Raw genomic sequence first — 23,012 nt, 5'->3', positions numbered from 1 at the left:
TGTAAGTTAATTTGTACTAGCATGACTGTACCCAGAATACTTTATAAAACTCAATGGAAGGTACAGTTTATTCTACACTTCCTTATTGTGCAGATGTATCTACCATATGTGACTACAGGTTTTGCTTATTTTTCAACAACCCCACACCATTTATTATAAATTTTTGTGCTTTTGAGACAGCCAAACTCTGCACCTGGGTTTTGCTGGCACGTCTTTTTGTCTGATGGCTCCTGCTTGGTCTTATCCGGAGAGACCAGTTTCTCCTTTTGAAGTTTCTTCTTTTCGGCTGCGGCCTTCTTGGCTTCTAGTTGTCTCTGCCTGCAAGACTTTGCTGGTTCTGAAAGCTTGCGTACCTCCCGGGGAAAAGAGCTCAACACGTGGATTCCTCCTTTCTTTATCTTTTCAAGTTGACCCTCCTCACTCCCAAATTCATCAGTTGTGGAAACCTTGTACAGTGGAAGTACATGGAGCTGCTCATCCTCAGCAACCCTGCCAATCATACGGTTATCCTCCTTAGTTAGAGTGCAGACCTTGAGATTGACAATACAGAAAACAGATAAGGTGGCAGCTTGTTAAAAAAAACTAAACAGGCGTTTATGTTAAAGTGTATAAACCATGTATAAAAAAAAGGCACTGGGGCACATTTATAAACACTGGGCAAATTTGCACCTGGGCAGTAACCCATAGCAACCAATCAGTGATTCACGTTTTGAACATTAAAGCAATCATCTGATTGGTTACCATCGGTTACTGCCCAACTGAAAATTTGCCCAGTGTTTATAAATGATCCCAACTATTCGTCCAGTAGCAATAAGCCTTAGCATTCAACAAGATATTTGCCTTTAAACAGGTAACCAGTAAATGCCACCTGCTGATTAGATGTTATGGGTTACTACTATACCTAGTGCCTTTTATTACATAACTCCAATAATACCTAGGCTGTGAGTTCCTGCAACAGGATAGCACTGAAGAGTAAATGTAATTTTGAGTGCTTACAATCACCACAATCTAATACTAAACCTATTCATTTACTGATATAACATTTTGTTCTGCATATTTGCAACTGAAACTTCATAGTAGCTAAGTACAGCTATCACTGCTTTTTCTGCACTACATCCTCTACCTTCCATCCAAATGCCTTCTTTTTGCCTATAGGTAAGGCCCACGAGGCGTTATGCCAACCTGCTTATAAGCGCAGGCTGGCAATCTACCCATACACTCAAAAAACTTAATTGTGCCTGCACCCATAAGTATTGAATACGCCCAGGTGCAGGCAAATGTAGCTGATATCTGCCAACAAATGCGAGACTTAGCAAAGTCCTATTGCAGGTAACTTTGCGTGACTTTGGAAGAAAAAACAATGCATATGCCCTTCCTGCCTGCAATTCACTTCGTTGCCAGTGGAAAGGAATTTCAGGGCGGTTAAATCTTGGCAACCGCGGGGACTAATCTCCCCATGGTCTATGGGCCATAAGGCTGATGTTGCACGGGGCTGATTGTTGGCTTGCGAAAAAACAAAGCCCCTACAATTAGCCCCTCCATTGGCATCAGCCTTCTTCTTTGCCTGCAGGCAGAGCCACTGAATCAGCCCGAGTGCAGTCACATGCTGCGGATATCAGCTCTAAAAGGCAAACTCTTGTTTCTTCACCAATATCCGCTGTATGTGCCTGTACTCAGGCCGATACAATGGTTCCAGGTGCAGGCGAAGAAAAAGGCTTATGCCAGCATAGGGGGCTGATTCTTGGCCTGCATTTTTCTGACGGAAGAGAATCAGCACTGTGTGGCATCAGTTTAATGGTAATGGCACATAGGGAGATTTGTTAAATCTTGCCCACCTCAGACAACAAATCCCTCTAAAATCCTTTTGACACTGACAATTAAGTAAATCGCTGGTGGGAAGCATTTGCGGAGCTTTGTTTGATGAAGTTTCCTGCAGAGGAAAATTTGGGCAACTTCACTTTATTTCTGGTGGGAGAGAATTTCAGGGAAATGTTGCACATGGTAGCAGAGATTTAACCGCAGGCAATACAAATCTCCCCATATGCCATTACCCTAAAGCTGGCCATACACGCACCGTAATTATTGTTATTGTTATTATTCGGTGCATGTATGGAGGATCGACAAGATGACAAATATCGGCAAAAGCCTTGGATAACGGTCGTCTCGTTGAGCAAAAGCTACATTAAATGCTGAATTGTCAGATAGGGGTAGAATTCCTATTGTTTTTACCTCCATATCTGACAATTCAGCCCTGAATGGTCTTTCCTGGGACCAATGGTAATTGTAACATGTCTGGCAAGCTTTAGGAATGATTTTGTTTTCTCTCATGCAACTGCTTCACCTCTGCAAATGCTCCCCCTTTTTTAAAAATTAAGCTCACTTAGTTGGGCTCATGTAAGAAAGATGCACAAAAGAGCTAAATAAAAAAAACATATATAAAATGTGCAAAACACAGATATCATACGTTAATCACTGCCAAAGAAATCTGTAGAGATCAAACTGACCTATCAGCAAGCAGATATCTGTGAGCTAACCAGATAGAAAACCATTTGTTCTGTGTCTCAACTGATAATTTGTAATATCTGTACTGAACAGCAGGTGTCACTATTCTAAGAGATCTTTAGACCTAAGAAGGTTCAGTATGGGCTTTTGCAACACTTCATTACAAATTCAAGGTAAAAACTCCATGTGGCTGCAAAATATAATCTAAATAGGTGCAAATATTTAAAAAAAACAGGCTCTGTTACATTACTTGCAGGAAAGTAATAAAAGTGTGTTTTATAAAGGCAGCAGCAAACCCCTCTAACACATACATCACAACTATAATATCCCAAAATGACCATCAATCCTTCTCAACACACATTCCCAGCTTCCCCAGAAATCCATAGCCCCATACATTCCTTTTAGGACCATGTTAACTATGGCCATCTATTAAATTAAAGGCTGTGAAAGCAAGGCTTTCATAAAATTGTTGTACAGCCATGATAAAGTAAATAGCTTACCACAGTGCATCCATTGTATAGATTGTGCTGGTCTTTGTGGGCATGGGCACAGAAATCCATGCATGCAGTCACCCCAGAGAAAGGACGCCCCTCCTTGAGACCTAGCCGACAATCTATTGCAATATCCTCATTGTTAACCTTGAAGTAAAAAAGCAAAATTGGTTGAAAAAGGAACATTTATCAAGGCACATTCCTTGTTACCAGGGATATAATTAATTTAGGAAAACTCAGCAAGCATGGGATGGGAAGGATAACATAGTATGGGATAAAGATGAAATCCACATGAATGTGGCTTACCTGATTTTGATAAGCCTGAGGAGCAAGCATCTTGTACACTGGAGCAACCTTTGTAGCTAGATTCTGAAAGTTATCCTTCAGGCCATCTTCCTGTAAAGACACAAATTCAGTTTCACAATTTTACAAAGTTGTAAAAGGCAACAGGAAATGCTTTTACACTGTGCAGCCACTCTGCAGGGCTTTTTGTGCAGCAGCTAATAGCCAAATTATTTTTAGGCCCCCATAACTTATTCACCAACATATGGTACAATTGCTCATTATTATTAGTTACAATAAGGCTATTTTAGAGATTCATTTCCTAAACTGAAATCTTTACGGGGTAATGTAATAAAAAGTCTTCAGTTTGCCCACATCTAGTAACCAGATATTTGATTATTATGGTTTTGGTTAGATGTTCATTCAAACAGCTGACCAGTACTTGCCCCAGGGGGGAGTAAAATGGTAGTTAAAACTTACCTCCTTGGGATTTTCTCCTATAAGTCGGAACTTCCGGGGGGTCTTGCTACGAGCATACTTGCAACCATTAAAGTACATGCTCCATGAGCACCCAAAAGAGAAAGAAGCACCACAGGTATTTGGGTCCTTGCCTTGGCATGCACAGGTTCGACTAAAAAAAGAGGCATAAGAATATACATAAAGTAATCTTGGAATAGGGATGTTCTGATTATTCAGGAATAAATGATGCAGTGCTTCTAACAGCTAGATTAGTAGTAAACTTAATTTCTCTTACAGCTTGTGCTATAATACTATTATTACATTGTGATTATTGGCCATTTACTAACCATCTGATTTCTCCCCCAATTTGGATTTTTATTGCTAAGAGTTGCAGGAAAGAGAGTCACAACTTTTCCAAGAGTTACTATATGTCCAATCAGCTAAATCTGACAGCTAAAACCTGCCTATGTCCATGACAGATGTTCCTTCCCTTCCCTGGAGGATCCTTTTTTTGGTTCGGAAATTTTGAGATTTCAAATTTTGATGCTGTTTTTTTTGTGCCACAAGTCAAAAAATTCAAAATGATCTTGACTTTTCTGGAACTTTTACCTCAGACTTTTTAGTAAATTTAAGACATTTGTGGAAATGAGTTTATTTGAAATTAAAAATGTTAAGAGTTTTTGTAAATCTGTCCCTAAGTGTCCCTCCATTTAAGGGTAGGCCAGATTAAGGGTAGGCAGAAAGAGCATCTGTCCTGTGATACCCTCAGATGGTGCATACTCTACTAAACTGCAAAAATTGGGATCACATACTATTACATCGCACAATCACCAATTACATTTTTTCATTATCCCCCTCAGGGCGGCAAACCTGTGACCCTTCAAGATGGTCATCTATAGCTCCCAACTGTATTTGTAGAGTGCTAAAAACTGCACATGCTTGCTTCTTGCACCTTAGGACCCTTGCTCTCTTGTTCCAGCCCTGCACTTTGTCACCATCACATTGTCAACTGCATAAGTATCATGTGAAGCTCCTGTGTCGCCAAGATGGAAGGTACTCTAGTACTTACTCATCATTCAGTCCACATCTCCGTGATGTTGGATTTCCATACTTGGTGATTGTCTCAGTGATGTCGTTGTAGAGAGAATCTCCTAGAGAGCGAGGAATTCCTTCCCAGGCCATAATTAAGATAATGATGACTGCATTTTCACAATGGTGGCCTGCCCGTTGCCGGACAAGGCACATCAACTTCTCATCCTCGCTCTGACGGCGAATGACCTAACAAAGAGAATTCCTTTTCAGTAGTTGTACAGGCTTCATTTTAAAGAGGGCTCTGAATGCATCATGGAGAAAAACAGTATACTTTAAAGGTGGCCGTGCACAGGCCAATTTCAGTTGCCGATTCTGGTCCCTTAGACTTATTCGTCAACTTATCTGCCCATGTATGGGCACTCCAAAGGCCTACCCAAGCGACATTGGGCCTAAAATTGGGCAGATCTTGATCAGGCAGGTATGATTTTTCTGTCAGATTGGGGACCACATGCAGTCCTCTGTCCGCTGGTGCCTACACCCACTGTTTCAGTTAGATTGTTTGGCCCTAGGGAGCCTAACAGTTACATAAAAAAAAATAAGACCAGAGTCCATCAAGTTCAACCCTTCCAAGTAAACCCAGCACACAGAAACCTATACTGACCTATCTATACACTCACATACATAAACCATATATACCAACATCAATTCTTTAGTATAACAATAGATTAGCAGCAGAGTTTGAGGATGACAACAGTTAGATGTGCTGCAGATATGGTTCTTGTGTGACTTAGATACATCAGCTGCTTGGGGGTATAAATTATGCTGGTATGAAGCTTCGCGGTTACTTCTCCGTTCACTAAGGGGCTTTATAGAGAATCTGTTGACTGGCCATTGTGTATTATACATAGAAAAGCAGCTGAACTGCCAATTATTACAGTACTCACTTTGAAAGAGAATAGGCAAACAACTGGGAATACCGATAGGCAATTTTTTTTTTTTTTTTTAATTTGAGGACTTGTCATGCAGAAAGTTTAAACTCACCTAGTGCAACTGAAATTTTATATAGATAGATACATACATATATGGCTAACTGCATTTTATTTTTGGCAAGTATTTCTTTTAAGCAAGCATTACATTTTGGCTGATTGACAAAAGCAGTTTAGAATGTACAGAGTGGTACAATGCTGCATGGTTTTATTTAATCCTTTAAGTGCCTGAACTCACGCTGAACAGCAGCTATTTTTAGAGACATTTACAAATATTACATTAAGGCTCATTCACTGGCTGGCCCAGATATGCACATAGTAGTAATACAGGAGACAGTGTGAAGAGACGCTGGTTTCCTGTGGTCTCTGTAAGCAAAGGAGTGAATGAAACAGTACAGTGTCCCTGGCTCACCTCTGTCCTGCCTCTCTGAAATCATTTCCTTTGCTACAAGCAGGAAATGTATCTGCCTTGTGGATATTTAGAGTGCCGGGAGTGCACGTGCTGTAATTAGTGTAAATGGCCAAGGACAAAACTAATGGGATGCAAGGAGAGAAGAAATACAACACTAATGACATTATCACATCACCATCTATGAGAGAGCCAATTCAATGTTCCTCAGAACATATTGTTTTGCTTTTGCCTATGCAAAGCACTCCCGGGGCAGACAAAAAGTGGTCAAGGTTCTGACACTGTACATTTTAGTATGCATTTATTCTTGTTCCTGAATGTTAGCAGAATAGGACTTCCTCTGGTGCCCTGCCTGTGAGCTGGGTTCAGGTTGCAGTAATACCACTTATAACTGTCAGTTTAAAGGAAAATAAATAGAAGGTAATTGCTAATTATTAAATGTGCTACATTTTCTGTAAAACTTAAAATCTCTGAATCGTTTAATTCTAACCACTCTAGTTATAATTCAGGTAATTTTCCTGTGAGGTAACAAGAAGCCTGCATGTTTACAAGGGAAGCTACAGCAATCGCTTGAATTTGACTGCTGGTCTCAGGAAAGATCGTTTGTACCCTCCATTGATGTTTAGGGCTGAATTGTCAGATATGGAGGTAGAAAGAAGAGGAATTCTACCCCCTATCTGACGATTCAGCCCTAAACGCAGCTTTTGCTCGACGAGACGACCAATATCCAAGGCGTTCGCAATATATGTTGCCTCGTCAATCCACCATACACTCACCGTATATCATACAAGACCTTGTTTCGTACGATAGTATTTGTGTGTGTATGGCCAGCTTCAGACAAGCAGTTGGTTGTTGGAAAACTTATGGAACAGGCAGACAGTAGAAGACACCCCAGAATGTTAATAGAGATAGCTGTGTGCCTATGTGCCAGCACTAAACTTCCCCAACAGAAGCCTTCGCTTAAAGAAACAATTCTTATTAAATTGTACCTAGCTTTCCCTTCCCAAAGCATGTTCTCTAAGGGCACAAATGTTCTCTAAGGGCACAACAATAGAGTTGTAACCTCACACTTGTGGTATAAAGTTTTGTCCACAGCACTTCTTTATACTCCGCTTATAGGATACAATGATCAACATCAATTTCAAGTTAAACAGTATTTTAGCTGAAATTAACATGTTGCAAGAGGTCTGGGAAAACTAATAATAATTCACTACAACTTACCCATTTTGCAATAGGACAACCCCTTGAGCTTTTTCCTTCTTTTCCTGTGTAGATCACCTTTTCAATGCGGATTGCATCCCCTTTTTGTCCAAACCTTAAACAGAACAAATAAGGTTCATTTAGTCAGGAAAAGATGAAAACATTCATGTATAACCATACATACAGTATGATTTAAGCTGCCAACTTGACCCTGTTAGCCTATTGGGGACCAAAATTGCACAAATCTGGCTGACCCTCTGCCAGATCTAAAAATCCTTTGGGCGAGGTTGCATCCTCCCATCCATGTAGTCCTCCCTTAGTGGATCTGCATAGGTTCCTAATAGGTTTTGCTCAATGGGACAGGGGCCAAACAATTGCTTTATCCTGATATAGATCAGCACTTTGGTGACTAAATCGAGTAACATTAGATCTTACAATGCTTGGCTGTCTTAACATGGCCTGTTTGTCCTATTCCAGTACCGAATTAGCAACAAGTAGGCAACCATTATATAGTACTTAACTTACCGCTCTTCCATTAGCTCTCTGATAGAAGCCACTGTTGGTCCAGAACCCAGATGTGTATAATATGGGCCTTCATCTTTTTCATTAATTTGTTCTACAAAAAGAGAAATTAAAATGACTGACCTTATGGAAAGACTGAATACCTAACAGCCACATTCATTCTAAGACAAATAGAAAATACAGACAGATTACTTCTTTCCCTGCCTACAGCTCAAAGCATAGAGGGGCCAAGTGACGTCCTACAGACAGGTGAAATCCTATTATATGTTTGTATCCTATTCTTTTGTTTATGGCCTCCTTTTCAGGGATACAATTTTACCAAATGGTTGTGCAACACATTTAAATGTTGCAAAATACAAAGATTCATGTGATGAGGAAAGTGCACACAAAATTCTGGCTTAAAAACAAAAACAAAAAGATGTAAGTAAAACAACATGTTGCAATATTTAGGGGAGTGCCTGGGTGTGTGCAGGCTTGTGTATTTTGGATAGTACTATGAAGCGGTTTGGGTTTCAGAAAAACTGGACTAGATAAGCTCATGCTGAAGGAACAGTAACACTAAAAACATGGGGCTTGTATCATGCTGTGCTGTCTTGCTCATTTATTTTGAACATTTGTGGCCTTTTTGACTTACTGAATAACACTAGATACTGCTTTTTAGGGCCCTAGGATGGGGAGTACAGGTGTACCCTTTGTAAACTGCTGATTCATAATGAAGCAAGATTCTAAAGCTGTAAGTTGTTATTTATGGTGAAAATGTAACAAGTTTTTCTGCCACGTTCTTGGTTGCCAAAATGCCTGAATTTGGACACTGTGGGCATAACATGTTAAGTTATACTGGAAAAGGCTTATTGTGTGGAAAAAGGGTAAATTATCAAGATAATTGGGTAGACTGGGTAGATTATTGGTGGACCAAAATTATCTTGGGTCAAACGTTCCTGCCGTCCCTCCAAAAGAAAAACATGCCATCTGACTCTGTTCAACTTGTACTAAAGGATGAACTGCAAAAATGTCAATATTTTAAGAATATCTGGACTGTGTCACAGTTCTATGCTCGGGGTCCGACGGACCAGAGGGTGCTCTAGTGAGCCCCAGCCCAAGTCAGTTCTACTAGCCCATTCTTATTTCTAACAAATATATAATTCCTGCAACATTTGCCACAGTCCTCATCTTATTGAGTGGGACCTGGATATTATGTGCCCTGGTGGGACATAGGGGACCCAGTAAAACCCAGTGGGTGTTTATGACTTTGGAACTGAGAACAATAACCCGCATTCTACTACAGCTTGATTATTTTTCTCTAGGCATGAATCCATAGAAAAACTAGAAATAGCTTAACGTGACTCCAATCTCAGGCATTTGGGAGACAAAACAAAGAAGACAGCTTGCAAAGTGGCTGGACCTGCGCAACGTCAGCCAATTGCAATAAAATCTTTTCTATATCACTGGTTTTGTTTTGTACAGGGGCCAAAGGTTTGGCAAGATCAGACCTTCGCTATACAATTTACAGGAGAGGCTCAGTTTATATAACTAATGAAAACAGAAAAGCATAAGAGTACCCTGCTGGCCAACAAAAAAGAAAAAAAAAAGCTGCTGACATGGTACAAAATACATTCAGAATGAATAAAAAGAATATTTTTCTAATCATGCAAAACATCCCCTGTTGCCTCTTATTGATTTAAACAGGAAAAATCTGGAAAGCCCTAAAACTCTTCAGCCCAAAAATGCTAAGGGTGAACAGGCCTTACCACTTTAAGATAAAGGTAGAAGATATATAGGTGTAAGTTCAGGGTTGGCTCATATTTTTGGGAAGTGGTTTACTATGGAAACCATGATAATGATAACCACTTATATATGGGAGCATTTCTTAAGAGGAATCTGACTTTCAGATTTCCAGTACCTTTCCATCCACCAGTGACTGCCACTCAGATAAGCAGGGAGCAATGATGAGCATTATGTATCTTGCCCACAAGTTATAAAATGTCCAGAAATATGCCATGTGCCACATTATAGTGACATTATAGCCCTCCGATTAAAAGGAAAGAGGTAAAGTGTTGCCTTTATTAGCTGCTGCCAGCTTGCTCCCATCCATTGGCAAAAACTCTTTAGCCATACATATAATCCAACAACTTTCCCAAAATCGTATACACTTGCCAGCCACTCTTGTGCATTGTAGTACACTGAGGACTCTGCACTGAAGTGAGCAAGAATCAAGCAGATACTGTGTATGTGGTGTGAGCACCCCTCCTCGTTCCTACAGGAATCCCTACACATAGTGCATGCCATTCCTGCTGCATTCCTGAGAAGAGATCCAATCGCAGACCACTTTACATACAGTCACGCTCCCTGTAGCCATTTGTAGCAACACAAGACAAGTTCAAGGGTAAAGCACGCAGGCACAGTTTTCTTCATGCATTCGAGGAATGGTTGCAGGAAATGTCCAGGTATTCCCATAATTTGCTAAAGCACTCAAGTACAGACCTTAGGAAGACTTAGGAAGACTGACAATAGCGCTGTATACATATACACATATACAGGCCAATAAGCTGCCTCAGCCTAAAATAGTGAATAATTTATATATAGACCATCCAATTTCCGAAGACATTAAAAATCTAAACGCTATACTGGAAAATATTCAAAAGGAAGATTGAGTAGGGCTCCTAGTACACAAATGTCAGGCTGCTGTGATCTATTGGTAGACCCACTGGTCAACATGGTCTGACTACAGCCAACATTAACTGCCAAATGATAGCGTGTATAGCAGAGACTTTATTAAGGGCTGTGTCTTCTTAGCTGTGTCCCTCAAGAGGCAGTAACACAAATATATTTAGATAGATAATATATTCCAAAATTAAAGGAGTTTTTACATTATTAAGGAAGTCCGCTACCCCTTTTTTTTTTTTTTTTTTTTTTTTAAACTTTTTGCTTCCTGTACCAGATTAGTTTGTAAGACTGCTATAAACTGTTAGTCCAGCCCATAAACCAGACAAAGCAGGTGGCATCTTCCCAGCTAAGCTCATGATAAAATGTCTGGCACTCTTGTGTGCTTGGTCCCATTGGGGGCTATTACCCATATCTTGGTCTACTTTCTGGCAGTAATTAATCCCTATGGACAAGTGGCTCATTTGACACTAGCATCAGAGTATTATCACTGCATCAGTTTCAGTTACCTAGTGGATAAATCATCTCTAGTTCAGAAAAAACTGGCAGCTATGTTACAGCTTGTTTTATTCAAGTGAATAGAATATATAAATGTTCCTTTAGAAGCAAGCATGCATTATTTACTCAAATCCATCCCTAAATAAACCTTCCCAGGAAGAAATGTGTTCCATGCACTGGTAAAACTGTTAGCTTCAAAAGGAGAAAAGGCACAGGTTACACAGCAGATAACAGATAAACTGTAGAATACAATGCTGTTTTAGCTGTTATCTGCTATGGCTATGTGACCTGTGCCATTTTTTTTTCAACCTATATGGCTATATAACAGCTCATTAATATAAGCTATAATTTATATAAACCAGTTTTACCAGTGCAGAAGAACAGTACATTATATTTTAATTACTTTAAAACACTTTCTTTTTTGGTGTTACTTTTCCTTTAACCTTGCTTAGTTTACAATCACAAAAGGCCCAAGGTTATGATAAACTAACTTTGTGAACTGCATTAAAAATTTGGCTGTCCAAACCTTATCATGTTTTTAGTATGTGAATATTGCAGTGGGAAAGGCAGAATTTTGCTATTCCGAAATCACACTATGAATCTGGATTGGATAGCAGAGTAGCGGATAATTTAGTGCTTGGGATCAAAGAGCAATCCCTTGAACTGCTGAACCTTGAGTTAACCAAGGAAAGCATTACACAGCACACACCCCAGTTTACTCCTGCTGACAAACCCTTATCAGTTGCTGATAGATGGTATTAACCCTTGAATCAGCTGTAATGTAATTTACCATACCTTTTGTACATTTGCAACACATTCTGGTGGAGGTGCAGTGCCCTTTTAAACCAGCTTCTGGATGTAAGACATCAATCAGAGTGATCTAATGCAGACATCTAAATGTCTGTAAGTGAAATTTAAGAAGACTGTCTTGCTAATATTGCCCAAAATTCACAGCAGCTAAAAGAATCACAGAAAAGTATAAACCAGACCTCTTAATGTCCAAGAAAACCTTGATATATCATATAGCATCATGCTGTTGCATATACATGAAAATAAATTGCCTCAAAGACTCCTGTGTGGTGCAGCCAAACAGCAAGCAGCCAAGCAGTTCTGCTTCAGGGAACTTGAAAAAAAAATTTCTGTGGTAGAGAAAAATTGCTAAGCAACCACAATGCCAACCACGGATACATGGGAACAGCCAACAAACTTGCCAATGAATGAAAGCTAAATGTAGACTATCTGGAGCAACTATGAGTGTACATGAGTGCTCCTACAGCAGTATACACACGTTACACTAAGGTTATAGAACAGAAGATTTCTAAATTCAAGTTTTGTGGTTCAAAATTTGGCCATGCTACCCTTAACTTGTGTAGGTTTAAGTATACAGTTATAAGTGCAAAAATCAATCTAGTATAGTTCCAGGGAAACCTAAACCTTCAAATGTCTTCAGGGGACGTCATGTGATCCAATCCCTGACTTAGCTGGGCCAAACATTAACCTAATGTGTCCCACTGCTTAGGTAAAGTATTATACTGAGCTACCATCTGGGCCAACGTTTAAGAATATCTGCCTTCAGGCTTTAAATTCTACTTTCAATCAATTCTGTGCTTAAAAAAATGCATTGCTCCTAGGAAATATCTGCATCAAAACACACAATTCTTACATGGATGACAGGGTGCTGGTCAATGGTCCAGTAAGACTGACAACCACCTCAAACTATTCATGATCAAACAGAATATTGGTCATTAAAGGAACAGTTTAGTGTAAAAATAAAATTGGGTAACATAGATAGACAACTGGGTAACACAGACAAAATAAAAAATATTTCTAATATAGTTGGGCAAAAATGTAATATACTCAGGCTGGAGTGAGCAGATGTCTAACATAATAGTCAGAACACTACTTCCTGCTCTCAGCTCTCTAACCTCTTTGTTAGTCAGTGACTTTAGGGGGGGGGCACATGGGACATAACTGTTCAAGTCACTGATTGTAAGCTTGTTAGCAGTCAGTAACTATAGCTGTAAAGGAGGAAGTAGTGGTCTGGCTATTATGTTAGACCTCTGCCTGCCCCAGCCTTTACAGATTACATTTTTGTCTAACTAACTATATTACAAATACTTTTATCCATTTTATGTAGTTTCATTTTTACACTGAACTGTTCCTTTAAATGGGCTTACCACCATCAGACTGAGATCCTATGCACACATACATGGTACACTAGGAAAAAGGTAATATATACTAATTCCAGGAACCCAGCAATATTAATCTAACTTAATTTCATGTATACACAAGTATATTTAAAGCATCCTAGACTAAAACACCCAGCCCATTGCAGACACTGGTGCTAGTATCACTTGCTGACTCTCTTCCTCTGTATTTGTCTCCTTTGTGGGCTTTCCAACTTATTTTAGCCCACTTCACTCTAACCTCACTCCACTTGCCTCTTAATTCCACTACTTCTTCCCCATTTTTTTCATTCAACATTCCACCCCCACCTACAAAAGAACATTCTCTCCACTTTTTTCAGCAGCCAAATACTGGGAGACATTTTTAATACGGATTTACCATAATAAGCAAAAAGATAAAAACAACAGTCACACACAAATGGAGCTGAGTCCTTAACCAACTTATTAGGAGCAACAGCATGAGTGAGAAATAAAGTTTTGGGGTGATAAACCTATCATCGCAGATAAAGTGAGAAAACAATTAACAATAGTTCAGGATTCACATAGCCCTTCCCCCATGCCTTCTCCGAGCATATATCTTAGTCCAATTTTTATAGACCATAAGAAGGCTGTGTAACATTAAGTTAAAGAGTGACATCAGAGAGGGGCTATGCATTCCCAGCCATAGAACAAAATAATCCAACACATATCTAATGATGTCACAAAATGGATGTGGATCTGCCAACTGATGTTACAAAGCGGGCGGGTCAAAGATAAAGTTGAAGACATTCAGGTCTTCCAGTAGACTCTCACCTGAAAAGTTTAAATTAAGTGTCGCTCAAAATGACATTTAATTATTCTGAATTTAGTAACTTAGACAAGACTTGGATCTAAAGGATTAGGGTAAAAAACGGCTTCCAACAATATTAATGAGTTATAGAACAGGAAAAAAGGGGGAGAGAGAATTACAAGAAATAGAAAGTAACATTCTGCATCCTTTTTATTAAACAGGACACGCTTGAAAGAAATAAGCAAGTGTTCAATGAGCCAAACTAATAAAACACAAAGCACTTACCAACACAGTCGCATGTTGGAAATTCTGCTTGAGCCTTTTTAGCTGGTGTATCTATTAAGCTCTTGGTTGGAGATGTCAGATATTTGAGAGGCGAGTCCAAAAACCCACTAAGAGTAGGATTGAAAGGCAGGTCACTTTTTGTAGGAGTTCCATCAAGATGTTGGTTTTCCTCTGAGTAGAAGCATGTGGTAGACACCACTGTTATAGCACCAGAAGATTCGATTTTTATCTGCTTGGGAGACTTTGATGAGAACAGACTATCAAGGTTATTAGAAACTTCACGTGATACAGGATTATTTGAAAGTGCAGGGTTGGAATGGGTGGCAGGCTTTGTGGAATTCTCAGGTGGTAACAACTGGGAAGGAAAGGGCAGTTTAAATTGTGGATCTCCTGATGGTGTTTGTTTTGGCGGTCCTTCACCATTCTGAGAGGGGACCGCAGAACCAGGTAGAGAGAAATCTTCCCCAAACTCAGCTTCAAACTGCCTTATTAGATCTTCCAACTTGTCATCAAGGCAGCTAAGGTCATTTTGCCCAGGAACATCACTCACATTTGTGTGGTGCTGGTTGGCAGAATCACCTTGTCCAGAGCTAGAGCTGGTATCATGTGTGGAAGGTGTTGGACATTGGTCTTTTGCAACAAAAGAATTAGCCCGATTGACACAAAGTGCAAAGTTATTGGCCTTCCCAATGTTAGACTGATTTTCATTGCACATTTCCTGAGTGTTTACAGTCTTTCTGTCATCAGGATTTGCCTGTGATCCAGTCAGTTGTAAAGACTGGGATTCAAGTAGTTCTGTTTGTACGTTATTAGGAAGAGAGTTCTCTGCATCCATTTCTTTCCCCTGGTTCTCTTCTTTTTCAACTCTGCGAAAAGTATCCAGGCTTATTTGGCTCACAGGCATGAAGACTGCACTTCCTTCCTTCACCTTGGGTTTCTTTATTTGCACTTGCTTACGTTGAGGTTTCGGTTTTGGTTCCACTTGCTTTTGTGAAGGAGACTGTCGCCTTTTCTTCCTCTCTTTTACAGGTTTCTCTGTTGTCTTGGAAACTGGAGCTTGTTGAGAACTCGGCACCCACCAGTTTTGCTGTTCTTGGGTACATGCTTCCATAGCATTTGGGTCCACAAATAGATTGCGTTTATGGTGGAGATGCTGCTGAAGTGCAGCCTGGGTATTACGATGAAATTCATTTGTTTGAAGAAGCTGAGAGAGCTGTTGATCTGGTGACATTTTGAGAAACTCGGTGGATTCTTTTTTTATGGATTTAATGGTATGTTTGGGCTTCACATTTTTTTTGTTGGGCAAAGCCTCTGGCCCTTTAAACACAGACTTGATGTACTCATCTGTGTTCCCAAGCAATTGCTTTAACCCAGTCATAGGATCAGATGGAGACTTCAAAAGATCTGCATTTTGGACCCACTGCTGAAGGAATTCAGGTTTTTGTGGGGTAGAAGCATCACTGGGCAACACAGAAGAACTATGTGATAAATTTTCAGGAATGTATTGTCCTTCTTGGTAACTAGATTTCTTGTTCTGCTCCCAAGAAGTTTGCCTTGGAGATTGGGGCACAGGAAGAGCATTTTTGCCAGTGTATAATTGGGACTGCTGATTCTGGAACAGTTCATTGCGGGCCACTGGTAACATTGGTAACTGGTTGCCTTTAGCAGAGGGGAAATGAGTTAACTGATCATGAGGGTTTATTAAAGGTTGGGAAGGAGCATTGGGGCATTCATTGTTTGTCTGTGGAAGTGCAGATGATAGTTGTGTAAGAGCTTCAATGGCAATGGCCGTTTGCAGACTTATATTTTTTTCTTTAGCAAGACTCAGTGCATTTTGAGAAAAGGGAAGGTTACCTGAAGGACATGTTGAATTTTTATTTTCTAGATTTAGCACCTGTTCTTTAGGGTATTGTTTTTGCACCAGCTCTTTACTGACCTGACCCAGATTAGGGAATGGGCTCTCCTGAGAACCTTTAACTGTAGATTTTATTTTATTTTCCAGCCATTCTAGATAGTCCGGGCACTCAGGGCCGTCACAGTTACAGTTAGGTGGTTTCACGCCATGCTTTGCAAGTGCAAGGGCTGCTTTTAGAGTGTTTAGGTCTTCGGGACATGATGGAGCATTGCCTTCCAAGTGCCCAGAGTTGTCCCTGTTTGTCTCATAATTAAACTTTTCATATAGCTGCAGTGATACCGAAGAGGGGGTCCCTGATGCAGGCATGCCATAGGTAGACATAGCCTCAGCCACAGCAGAGAATGCAACTAGATTTTTGGCATCTTCTAGGTTTGAATTGTTATTAGCAGCATGGTTGGGAATGGTGGGTTTATCCCAGTTGAGCTTGTTGCAGGGATCCTGAGGAGCAGCTGTATTGCTTAGCCACGAATTTGCTTCCATTAATAATTGGTTTGCTAGATCCTCACATCCCTTACTTGGGAGGGTAGAGTCACATTCCTGCTTTAACCTTCCTTCTTGAACATGGTTAACTGGCCCTGCTTCCATTTGGTCTGTTTTGGGTCCATCAACTAAAATGCTTTCAGAACAGTTCTGTAGGTAAAGGAATGTAAATACATGTGAGAATCAGGCTTACATCTTCATTTTCTTTACATAAACATTACATAACTCATGTAGAGTGTACATACAGTAAACAAAAAATAGTATTTTTATTTAAAGAAAAACTACAACTTATCGCTATTTTTCTTCATACTATTTAGTATTATTTGTATCTAAATATTTGTTAAGATACTCTTATTTTTACCCTATGAAGGGTTAAAAAACGCTCTTATAATCCTTGAAAGAAGAAAAACAATTCTGCAATGACTGCACACGTCATGAAATTTTGTTATTTCATTCCATATATGCAACAATAGCTTGAAGTAGATTTCTAATGGCACACATTGGGTTTTCTCCACTGGAGGAATCCTCTTGTCACTGCACAAATGGGGCCAATTTTCAGCCAGGAGAAACTTGTGTGCATTTCCCAGGTGAAATCTGCTCTGTGTGTGCAGTGACAAGCATATTCCCCTCCAGGCAATCTGTGGATTTTGGCAAATGCCAGAGGGGCTGCTGTAAGATTCCATAGACAGTCACTGTTTAGTTGCCTGGTGGAGGCTGTTTGAGCCTATGCGTACTTGAAATGCCAGGGCCTATTTTGAATCCCAGTTCATGCCTGTTCCCCTCCTGTCCAAGTGCACATAAATAGTAGAACTAGCCCAAATCTCCACCAGCAAAGAAAATGAAATGTGCTACTATCCTTCTAGGTTGTAGCATGTTTTGGAGTCGTCTGTGGTTGTCTGAGGTTAAGAGCTTTGCTTCAAACAGCTAGGCACATCATCTTTTAAGCAACAAAAATGATTTTTCTTCCTCAGATGATAGCAGAGGATGTTGCCTGCTGCCACAGTAACATAGACATCCTCTGATGGCAATCACTAACTAATGTGGTGGATAGGAGGGGGGCTGTTAGTGGAAGAGTGGAGGCTGCTACAAGATCTAACCATGTTTAATCATTGGTCTTATCCTGGCACCTGTTCCTTACATTTAAACCAGGGCTGTGGAGTCGGTAGATAAATTCTCCAACTCCTCAGTTTCTGATACTTCCGACTCCAACTCCTCTGTTTTTAATATGCTAATGTATTTTATACATTCATACAGTCAATGAAAAGCATGCTTCATGGTCACTCAACGTGTTCGTTTATGAACTGCGTGCATTGGGCTTTATTCTTATAGCAGAGAAGTAATTAATTATGACTGTTTGTGAATTGGGACATTTAAACTTGCTTTATTTATTTTTTTTTATTCCCATTTAAATTTAGTAGGAGTCGGTTCATTTTTTGCCGACTCCAGGTACCCAAAATTGCCTCCGACTCCACAGCCCTGATTTAAACAATTTTGAATATGTTACATGAAGGCTAAAACTTTCAGTGTAAGTATGCCTTTACACAAAGTAAATGCCTCAAGAACTGAAGAGTCTCATTATTTGTGCTCCTTTTAGCACACTATTTTCTTCTGGCTGTGCATTTACAAAAGTAGACTAAGAAGTCTAAGAATCAGTTCAGTATTCAGCCTAAGAACCAAATCCTTAGTGTTCAGCCAACCTGAATCTAAACCCTTAAATTTATGGGATTTTAAAAAAACTGGAAAAATATTCTATTAGAGACACACCAAATCTTGCCCAATTACTGAATCCTCCGCAAAGAATTTGAAAGAATTACATATCGAACCTGGATTTCTATATGCAAATTAGCAATTCCCTTGGGGGTTATAATCTCAGGCACGTGATTTTAAGGGTTTGCATTTGGTTTGGCCTGGTACATGATCTGGCTGAATCCTTACCCATATCTGCTTCTCGGTGCATCCCTAGTTTTTTTGAGATGATGCAACCTAGCATGTGATGGACCAAGTTGGTTCATACTGTACTGAGCTTTGTCTAAAACATCCAATCTAGCCTGTGATTTCTTGTTACTACAACATTTTTACTTTAATATATTCCTGCTCATTGCAACATAACATGTAACCTCAAAAAGCTTAAAGTTTAGAATGCACAAAAGCAAATTCAACAGGTGACCAATCAAATTAGCTTCTCTTATGATGGATACCAAAATTCATAAAACCGATTCGCTCTACATGTTCAAACTATCCATCTTGTCTCAACCCAGAGGATTTATAAAGTTTGACTGTGTTCTGCTGTGGTATCAACCTTCTACTTTCAACAGTAGAGAGGCTAGGGCATATAAATAAAAGATGCAAGTTAAAATTTGGAACATTTTCACTTAGAATGAAAATTCACCACAATATTTCCAGTTTATCAAAAGGACAGCAAGACAAATTTGGGCAGATTAACTTAACATTGGTAAAAAATCTCTTAGCGCTGCCAAACATTCACATCTTTTCTCCATGTGGAATTTTTCCAGCGAATATTCTCCAGTTTACCAAGAGCAAAATTATACATTTTTTTTCTCCATGTTAAAGTTGGTGAACTTCCATTATAAAGAGAGATCTGCAACTTTTACATCTCATTACCTACGTCACTTCCTGCATACATCATTTTTCTATGGCGTACACTTTCTAGTGTATAGGGAAAATATACTGGCGGATTTCCACCAAGAGAAAAGCAAAATCACATTTTACTTGGAAGAGCATGCATACAATTTTTTACAGATAAGTTGTGAAAGCAAACATGATGAACTGAAGTGACGTTTGGCAGAGTTAAAACAAGGAAAACATTCACACGTAAGTATATATGCCTTGTTGAATCATATGGCGCTTCTGATCAATTTATGGTCTTGAAATACTACTTACAGATGCTGAACAATATAGAAGATTTACAGCAGACATTCTAGCAGAATCTAGAAAAGGAGACATACAGAGGAGGGATCACAAAGGCAACAATCTGAGATGTCAGCCCATGAAGACCTCCTCAAGAATAGAGAACTCTCGCCCATTGTAGAATTAGAAAAGCGTTGCTCATGGACTATGTAAGTTTTCACATTGCACATGGAATACAAATGTGCCTTGAATTCATATACCCAAATAATGACCAGTGCATTAAGGCAAGGCTGTCATATCTTCCCCACTGTAGCACAGGCAATCAAATGCTCAATGCCCATAGTTCCCAGGAGACAAGCATAAGACTGGAAATTCCAGATATTTATGTGTAAAATATGAAGCTTGTTTAAGCACATATGAAGAGGTGTAATAATAGATGGCTTTCAATTAAGCAAAACCACATTAAAATGGTAAAGCCAAATGAAATCCTTATTTCTAAAATTAACTATAATCAGAAATAAGTAGTAATGTGTCAGTATGATTAACAATGGTGTTAACCTCTGTAAATATATTGCCTCACAATTCCAGGCAGTTCGCCCTAACTGTAGGAGTTAAAGAAACGGCACTTTCTTTAGCAACAGAGCTCTGGTATCCAAGCCAATGAAATCTCTCTTATCCATCATTTGCAATCAGTCATCTGCTGCCTCTTTGTCTCTTGCAGTGCAGCACAATGAAGCCGAGGCTTGTGCATACCCTGTGTCTCTTCTTGGCTCTATACCCAGCATACGGCTCTCTCTAGCATGCACAGCACATCCTTACCTTGCATACAAAGGCATATTTCCCCCCTAAAAGGGGTATGACACCTATTTTCCCTGATCCTTGCTAATCCTTTATAACCGCAGTTGCACGTGCTCTCACTTCCATAGATTGAAATGCCGTTTATAATTCATTTTTCTTCCAAAATTTTGGATTTTTAATTTCATAAATTAAAAAAAAACAAAACACATTACTATCAGAGGATTTTATTTACAATTACATTAAATAAATTATATATTGGAAAAAATAAAATTTTTTGCCCCACATCAATCACCCGGCACCACAGAAAGTGACCATGAGACAGGTGCTTTATCTGAAATGGAAATCTTTTGCTTGCATAACTTTGTTCAGATTTAACTAGGTTAAAAATTAAACCCAATCACCCACACAAATTTAAGTGAACTAAATGTATGGGTTTTCTTCGTCAAGGACCCCTGTTCAGGCTACACAGAAGATAAGCATGACTGGGTTACTCGGAAAATGACAGGGTTAAAAGCAGACAATGCGAAAGAGAGAGAGAAATCTTGGATATAACAAAGAAAAGGGGAACTTACATTTGAAGAATCCAGCAGAAAAAGAGAAGTGAGGAAGCCTGAGAGGGAAGAAGAGTCCTGGGGCTTTAAAAAGACGTGAGAATAGAAGTGGTGAGCAGGAAGCTGCTTAGAGATTCAGCCTACACACACCTCACCCTCCCCCCTTCTAACAGCTGTAGGGGCCATTAGCCCTGTCAAACAGCACACGTACATTTCGCTAACAGCACACAGCTCTCTCTGCTGCGAGCTACTGAAAGAGCAGTCACTACAAGATGGGGAATGAGTTTCTTATTCCATAAGCACCAGCTAAATGTAAGTGGACTGAAATTCAGCATTGTGCCTCGCCCCGACTGCCTCTTGTGCGCGGTCCCAGCTGCAAATATTCTCTCTCTGTTCAGGCCGGGCTTGTACTCTGCGTCGAAAAAGGAAGCTGAGGAGATTCAATTTCCCCCAAAGTGTTCGCTTTTAGTTCTTGACATCGAGTCCCCCTTGTGCAGGAAAGGCTGAGAGAGCTCACCATTCTTTTCCCATTCCCTTGTTCCATATGATGTAATCTGGAAAAGCGCTGGCAGATAAACCGGAGTCCACCCTTCTATGCCTGCGTATTCCTGGCTGCCAATCAGAAGCTGGGCAACGCTTCTGTAGCGCAAAAAGGGCGACAATTTCTTTAGCTGCGATACCTCCAGAGTGACGAGGTAGCTCATTTGTAGCGCTAGACAAACAAATCCTTGTTGCACCGAAAAAGCGTTATGTAAGGGAGGTGACCTAGTTCTAGATCGTGTGGGCATTGAGGAAAAAGACCTTTAGAAGACACTATAATTATATGTCTGATGACCCACTGGTGTTGGGGAACACCTGGCAGTGCTAGTGTTAGAGTCTTCATGCTGAAAAGCACCAGTACTGTTAAAGGGAGTCCTTTTCCATTCAAATGAAGCAGGTATAGTTTTAGGTATTACTCTGGCGGCTAAAAAAACAGCTGAGGACAAAATGCCTCATATGTCCCATAGCCGTATGGTCAGTAGCACACTAGGTGTTTTCTCTGAGGTGTGTCGGCCTGTGATTGTAGATTTTAGTATGAAAACGCGCCAATGCAGTGCCTTGATAACACAGATCGGCCTTTTTACATGTTGCCTTGCAGATGGAGATAATGCTTAATGTGCCACTGGCCTAAGAGTGTAAAAAGATGAATTGCATCAAGAAAAAAACAGTATATCAACCACCTTTGTGCTCAAGGTACTGGAATAATGTTCATTACATTTTGTTTTCAAAAAATGTGTCCATATCAATTTCAAATTAATTGGCAAAATGGAGATACCAACTCAGAACTTGCGTGCATCTTGGTCGTGCTCCGACCGAGCCTGTTGTAACTCTGTAATTCGGGTGCAAACTGCAGGGAGAAGGAATGTTACTACAAGTGACCAGGTGAGGGGGTGGAACAGGGTTGCTCAAAAAAATCTGAGTTGATGTCTGGAAAAAATATTTCTCTGACTAGTAATGAATTACTTGTATAATTCTATACAAGATTTGTTAAATAAATGGCGTTTACCTAGATACAAAAAATGAATTAGCTTTGTGCCCAAACTTTTTTTGTTGTAAGCAGGGGTTAATCTCAAGTGTTCTCACGCAATATGCTTACAACACGTTTAGCCCTTGCCTCTGTAACTTATATTAGTTGAACAAGTCATTCCAGTTTTAATAGGACAACTGTATACATAACCATCATGTGCTTGAAATGTGACATTCCATTTCTGCAGAACCCCCAACCCTTCAGGCGTTATGGAGGGCCAGCTGTGCAATGTGTGTAAGAACAAAAACCACATTATTACTGCCCTTTATTTTTAGAATTGCTGATATCTCTCTAACCATAACTTCACAATTGTAGATCCCCTATGTACTGATCACTAACCTATAAAATGCCTAATGAAGAGACCTAAGCCTAATGGCACAGAAGTTGTTTTTTCTGGTGGCATATGTACCCCACAGAGAAAAACTGAGCTTCTGCCTTCCATTGTCTGAATGTGTGTGAGTGACCGGAACAAGAAAGCCCAGCCGCGCGCACACAGTAGATTTCGGATTTTTCTTGCTGGTGCATGTACGCCAGTGTTAAATCCGACCCAT

General features: G+C 39.9%; 1 protein-coding gene across 9 annotated transcripts in view; it reads right to left on the bottom strand.

The window, feature by feature from the left end:
* The window catches only part of tet3 (tet methylcytosine dioxygenase 3), a 53,381-nt gene that overhangs the window by 6,512 nt on the left and 23,857 nt on the right, over positions 1 to 23,012 (bottom strand). For 8 of the 9 annotated variants that reach the window (XM_031897482.1, XM_031897483.1, XM_031897489.1 and 5 more), the window contains 8 exon segments: positions 14,283 to 16,827; positions 7,887 to 7,977; positions 7,383 to 7,476; positions 4,804 to 5,012; positions 3,756 to 3,906; positions 3,300 to 3,389; positions 3,003 to 3,140; positions 194 to 530 (listed from right to left, as the gene is read on the bottom strand). In XM_031897482.1, the coding sequence (XP_031753342.1) occupies positions 194 to 530; positions 3,003 to 3,140; positions 3,300 to 3,389; positions 3,756 to 3,906; positions 4,804 to 5,012; positions 7,383 to 7,476; positions 7,887 to 7,977; positions 14,283 to 16,827 (3,655 nt within the window). 9 annotated transcript variants of the gene reach the window in all.

Source organism: Xenopus tropicalis, chromosome 3 (genome assembly GCF_000004195.4).
Source record: "Xenopus tropicalis strain Nigerian chromosome 3, UCB_Xtro_10.0, whole genome shotgun sequence".
NCBI classification, from domain to species: domain Eukaryota; kingdom Metazoa; phylum Chordata; class Amphibia; order Anura; family Pipidae; genus Xenopus; species Xenopus tropicalis.
Note: the sequence above shows the minus strand (reverse complement) of the source record. Positions and strands in the feature narration are given on the sequence as shown.